The sequence below is a fragment of the Rosa rugosa genome, chromosome 6 (assembly GCF_958449725.1).
Source record: "Rosa rugosa chromosome 6, drRosRugo1.1, whole genome shotgun sequence".
Classification (NCBI taxonomy): Eukaryota; Viridiplantae; Streptophyta; class Magnoliopsida; order Rosales; family Rosaceae; genus Rosa; species Rosa rugosa.
The window spans coordinates 22,699,590-22,705,830 of record NC_084825.1 but is presented as its reverse complement, the minus strand read 5'-3'; the positions used below and the strand labels follow the sequence as shown (position 1 = coordinate 22,705,830).

The 6,241-nt window shown below is 36.8% G+C and overlaps 2 protein-coding genes across 2 annotated transcripts; both read right to left on the bottom strand.

Moving 5' to 3' along the window:
• Positions 1 to 1,006: 1,006 nt before the first annotated feature.
• On the bottom strand, positions 1,007 to 2,866 carry LOC133717526 (uncharacterized). The gene is made up of 4 exons (XM_062144243.1): positions 2,606 to 2,866; positions 1,746 to 1,970; positions 1,584 to 1,661; positions 1,007 to 1,463 (listed from the first exon to the last, which is right to left on the bottom strand). The coding sequence occupies exons 1-4, from the start codon at positions 2,663 to 2,665 to the stop codon at positions 1,272 to 1,274; spliced, it is 555 nt and encodes a 184-aa protein (XP_062000227.1). The 5' UTR covers positions 2,666 to 2,866; the 3' UTR covers positions 1,007 to 1,271.
• A 1,982-nt stretch (positions 2,867 to 4,848) lies between these two features.
• On the bottom strand, positions 4,849 to 6,241 carry LOC133716407 (gibberellin 3-beta-dioxygenase 1-like). Its single transcript, XM_062143120.1, has 2 exons — positions 5,793 to 6,241; positions 4,849 to 5,419 (listed from the first exon to the last, which is right to left on the bottom strand). The coding sequence occupies exons 1-2, from the start codon at positions 6,239 to 6,241 to the stop codon at positions 4,849 to 4,851; spliced, it is 1,020 nt and encodes a 339-aa protein (XP_061999104.1).

Genomic DNA, 6,241 nt, shown 5'->3' with positions numbered 1-6,241 from the left:
AGGGAATTCTGGGTGAGGAGAAATCCCCTCAAGGTGAATCCAGGTGAGGAGAAATACCCTCAAGGCACGATTCTGTGTGAGAAGTAATTTTCTAAATGTAAATTTGTGTGAGGAGAGATCTCCTCAAAGCGAATATGGGTGAGGACAAATCTCCTCAAAGTGAATTTGGATGAGGAGTATTCCCTTCGAGGAAAATCCGAGTGAGGAGTGGAATTCAAGTGAGGAGAAATTCCATGAAGACGAATCTAGACAAGGAGAATTAATGATGAAGCAATTTCAAAAAGTAACTCATTCACTTCATCTTTCTCAATTATATGGGATTGGCCTCAATTATATTAAAGTTTCAAACAAAGAGAACAGACTATAGGCTTATTATCCCCTTATAAGAGAAATAGTCGGCAGCTCGAAAGAGATCTATAACTATCATGTTCATGACTACAATTCATACTATATGATTCATATGTCCTGGTCTGATTCTTACATTTTCGTAGACCAGTGAGCGGCTTTTCAACCACCTAGAGTCTCTTTTTGGATGTAGAAGAAGTTGACATTCATATGTATTTATATGTAATTCCAATAAATTGATTTTTTAAAAAATGATATATTTTCTTCTAGGATTAATTCCAGATTACCCCCTTCAACTTTGGGGCAATCTTCATTTTAGTCCCTGTTTTTTTAATTTCATCAGCTTTACCCCTGTGCTTCCAAAATTAATCAACCGTGTCCAATTTTGTTAATTCCATCCAAAGATTCTGTCAACTGATGACGTGGCGGGAAGGAGGATGCAGAAACGGGCCCACAAGAAGGGCTAAAATGGACAATTTATATTTTTTACCAACAAAAGTAAAAAAAAAAATCCCACTATTCAAATTCAACTGCACTTTTTTCCCTCAAAAAAGCTTCATCTATTACATAATCAAATAAAAGGAAGAAAACTTCATCTTTTGTGGGTTAAACTGGGCATATGAACACTGCACTATTGTAATAACCAAAGATAGAGTTTAAAAAGTTGTAAAATAACACAACGTGCTTATCATTAATAATAGGAGTAATACTGACATTGTCTTAAGAATTAGCAGCCAATAAGATGCATTTCACTGTTTTGCATCAAAAAAAAAAAAAGAAGTTGGAAATAGTTGCTTTGTCCAGATTAGCTCTAATCATCATAACAAAAGATTAGACCCAGCACAAGGTTGCACAAAATAATGCAACATTTCATCAATCAATATAAAATAACCTGGCTTGCTAATCCCAGCCTCCTAGGTCTATTTTCATGCATCCTTTCCAGCTCTAATCCTCTGTGATGATCTTGTTGGTGTTGAAGACTTTGCAGAGGTAGAAGCTTTACTGTTTGCTCTAGCAGCTTGTGTAGTGGTTGAAGCAGTGCTCGACTTTGTTGTTGCTTTAGCAGTGGTTGTTTTTGCAACAGCTTTTGCTGCTGCCTTATGTGCGTCCCTCTTATTCTACAGTGAGACATTAAACCACAAATTAGAAACCTTGCATTTTCAGCAGCAACTACAATTTACAGAAACCACAATAACCAAAACATAGAATAATTCCAACACACAGTCCCAACAAATTACCTTCACCTTTTCTGCTTTCTGTATAACTTTGGCCCTAAGCTCATTCTTTGTTAGAGGAGGCTTTTTGGTACCCTTAGCCTACATTCAAAAGTACAGTTGTCAAATTACAGATATAACGCAAATTGAACCATAGAATGCAAACATATCCTGAACTTTAAATACCTTAGATTGATTAGTGGAGTCCTCTCCACTGTCTAGCTTCCTCTTTTTGCTTATCTTCTCCTTAGGTGGCAAGTGCCTATGACAGGTCTTGACATTGTGCCGCAAAATCCCACATCTGCTGCACTTCAATGATTTCTGGACCCTTCCCAGCTTCGTTCCCTCAGTAGCTTTCTCTGAAGCATCCTTAATTCTCTTGGTTTTTGGCCTACCAGGTTGTCTGTTGTACTAAGGAGGAAGAATTGCAGCATCATTAGACCGTTCCCAAAGATCCATTCCATTTACAGGGCTGATGGTGTTTGAGTAAGTGGCCAAGTATGTCTTTGTCCACTAACACAAACATCACTAAGTATGAATCCTACTTTAATCACAATTTTGGTAAGTAATAAACACAAGAATACAAACTTTTCATAAAGAAACCCTACATCCCACCAACCCAGATTAAATATATACATATATAAACTAAAGTGCAGAGCCACTAACACAAACATCACTAATTATGAATCCTACTTTAATGACAATTTCGGTAAGTAATGAACACAAGAATACAAACTTTTAATAAAGAAACCCTACATCCCACCAACCCAGATTCAATATATACATATATAAACCAAAGTGCAGAGCCACTAACACAAACATCACCCAGGCATAACTTGAAACCACCAAAATAATAAGCTCCTAAACCCTACATCTCATTGTTCATCGAAACCCCCAAATGAAAATTTTTGAAATTCTCAAAACCCGACATTCAAAACCAAAGTTTTTAAATATGAAATCTTAAATCTCAACCCTTATCAACCAAGCTAAACCCCTAAACCATTAATCGATTTCTTACACAAAATTTGAGGTAAACCGAAACTCACCGTAATTGGGGATTTCATCACCTCCTTCTTCCGTTCTCGGTACCCACTCTTCAATCTCATTACCAGCCATGTGCTTTCAACCTCGAACTAGAGATTGGGATAGGTAATCTGAAGATGGAGCTATAATGGAAGACGAAATCCAGGTTCAGTTAGGTTTTCAAATTTTTAGGACCGTAATGGATAGGAGTCGACAATTTAGACTGAATTAGTGGTAAGAGGAGCATAATGGATAGGAGTTTAGGTTTTTTGGGATGGACGCAGCGTTGGAGGGGGGGGGGGGTGAAAACTTTTCTGGGGATGCACGCCAAAAGTAGTGAAAATAGTCTAAAAGGGTATTTTCGACTTTCTGCATCCCCCTTCCTGCCATGTCATCAGTTGACGGAATTAACAAAATCGGACACGGTTGATTAATTTTGGAAGCATAGGGGTATAACTGATGAAATTAAAAGAATAGGGACTAAAATGAAGATTGTCCCAAAGTTGAAGTGGGTAATTTGAAATTAATCCTTTCTTCTATGGATCAGGATCCTCTCCTAAGCACCTTCCCCTCCTAACCTGCCTCAGCTTTTCACAAGATTTGGACACATGGCTCTAATTAATCTAATGGTCTACGATTTTTAGTTTACCTTTTTCTATTTTTTTATGTCCTCTATTCTTCTCTTCCTTCACGTGCAGTGCCTATCTCTCAGTCTCCTTCCACTTCTTCTTCTTCACTCAGCACCGATTACAAACAGCAAAGTAAACATATTTAATTTTCACAACCTCCCCCAATTCTTTACTTTCCTCCTCTGGTTTCTACCTTCAAACCCTAGAATTAACTCACCTTTAAGATGCAATTGCCTCTCTCCCACAACCCCTATAATTGGATTTGGGAGCCTCGATGCTAAGACTATCCTTTGGTCCGTTCTTTTTGTCTTCCCCAATTTCTATCACTCTTTCTCTTCCCCAATTTTTATCATGAAAAAATTTCAGATTTGAATTTCAAGATGATCTTGTTCTTATCCGAAAAACAAGATCTTGAAATAGGTTGAATGATGACTGCAACGGTGGAGGTTGATTGATTTGATGACTGGTTTGTAAAATTGTGTGGTTGTTGCAAAATCTTGTTCAATCATGTAATCTTGAAGATGATGGAGGTAGGATAATCAATGGAAGGAATATATAATCTGTGGGCTACGTACCTTGGAACCATATCTGAGAACAGAGGAAGTTGGAGAGAGAGGACTAGCGGAGGGTGGAGAGAGAGAGAGAGAAGAGAGTTGAAACAGGAGAATACAGACAAAAAGAAGGGTTATTTTGTAAAATCAGTAACTTTTTATGTTGAGGAGATATGTAGACCATTGGATATGAGACTTGACAGGTGTCTTAATCTCTATAAAAGCTTAGGTAGGTTAGGAGGGGAATGAGATTAGGAGAGGATCCGGATCCTTCTTCTATATCCCCGATATTTCCGATATCTTTTTTTTTCAAAGTTCCGATTGAAATGTAGATATAGATATTTTAATCCTTGGATATGTGTAAATAAAATTTTCCTAATAACAAAAGGGTAGAAGAGGAAGTTTAAAGAAGAATATAGACAAAAAAAATTGGGGTGTGTATGTAGTAAATAAGAATGTGTATATAAAACTTCTCAAGTGAAAAAAAGAATTAAAAACTATAAATTGATTACAGATTATTCACTAAAAAAAAAAAAGTTTCTCCAAAGCATGAATTCATGATTAATGCTATCTAAAAATATGGGACTAATTTAAATTGTATGTTTTTATTTTCTCACCAAAATTTTATAATTTATTTAATCATTATTTCTTCATTTAAATTCTAATTAGAGCTAGAAAATTCAAAACACCTTAAAATTTGATAATTTATTTATCCATTATTTTTTGGTTTAAATTTTTAATTTAAAATTTCAATTAGAGGTATATATAATATACAAAACACCCTAAACTTTGATGCATGCATACTCCTAAAACACTAAAGCAGATCTCCTTAACTTGGCCTTTTAATCTAATTAATTAAACTGATTCTAAATAAATTAACTCAAAAAAAAAAAAAGGATTGAACGTACATTAAGAATTAAAATATTAAATAAGGTTTTGAAAATTGTGTAGATCTAAAACCATTTCCATGAGTCAGAGATAGAGAGAAATACAACACAATTACACAGCAATTGGAAAGGTTTATGCATGTTCATTGCAATATAATTATTGCCTTTATTTAGATAATACTATATATAAGTCGGCCATCTAATTTTCAATGAGAGAAAATGCTTTTTCAAGATGCTTGGCCTTCAGAGCAAGATACTCCTTTGCTGTGACTGGGCGATACCGAGGAACATGTCCCTGACCCAAATCTTTCGACAGAAGTGGTGACACATCAAAATCCATTGGGGGCCTAAAGAAGTATCCCATTGAGTAGCGTTGGATCGGTTTCGCCACCACACGATGAAGAACACTGATAAATCGACCGTTGGATAGAATGCGGGTGAAATCACCAAGGTTCACGATGAGTGCATCGGGGTTCGGTTCCACCGGAATCCACCCAACTCCGTCTTTGAAGACTTGGAGACCGCTGGTTTTAGCTTGGAGTATGGTTACAACGGAGGTGTCTGTGTGCGGGGCTAGACCCAAGGTCCGGGTTGGTTCGGGGCATGGAGGGTAAGAGTTCAACTGTAAAGCCAGATTGCAGCCACTGCTGTTAGTTGGATCATCAAACCAATTCACATCTTCTACAGGAATGCTCAAGGCTTTGAAGAGGATGCGCATTAGTTTCTCGGCTAATGCCTTCATTTGCCTCTGATAATCATCTATTATGTCACTACAAAAACAGTCAAAAGTCATTATTTGATAATTCATTAATTTTAATCAATAACTACGGTGTAAGCTAATGAATTAATTAAGGATGAATTTCTTAATCTGGACATAAATTCTTCTAATTTTAACCTTGTCAATTATTTCAACCGAAGCTCGTCATTACAGCATATCAATTCATGTTAATCTCTTGTGTTGGCATTTTATGCTGTCACATATGCTAAATTTTTGTCTAAAAATTTGACGGTATCAAGGATTAGACTAAAATTATTAAATGCTTATAAATTGACATTTTGCAAATGAAAGTTATGTGATGAAAGTAGAAAATGGTTTCGACTAAGGGAAGTGAAGTGTAATTTTTGTTAAAATTTTGTACATACCAAAATTGTTGATAGTCATTAGGCCACAGCACCTTAGCATGATCAATTGCAGAGCCAAAGATGGTAAGCCCTTCATGCCACATAAAGGTGGAAAACAAGGACTGCATTGGGACGATTCCGTATCCGCTCTGCCCATCGGGAGATCGTACAGCCTTCAGTTTTTGGTCGATGGGAAGATCAAACAATTTTCGAGCCTCAGACTCGACGTCCTCCATAATCTTTGTTGGAATGCCATGGTCTTTCAAATGGAAAACACCCCATGTCTCACATGCCTCAACTATGAGTTTCGGGGCATTTGGATCCATGAGGTCGATAACGGGTATCGATAACCCGTCGTCGGATTGAATGGTATTGGATTGAAGCCATACAAACGAGTCCGGCACCGACTTCACTGAGTTAAAGTCAAGGGGGATGATGTGCTTGTAGGTTTGATCCGATGGAGTTGCCAT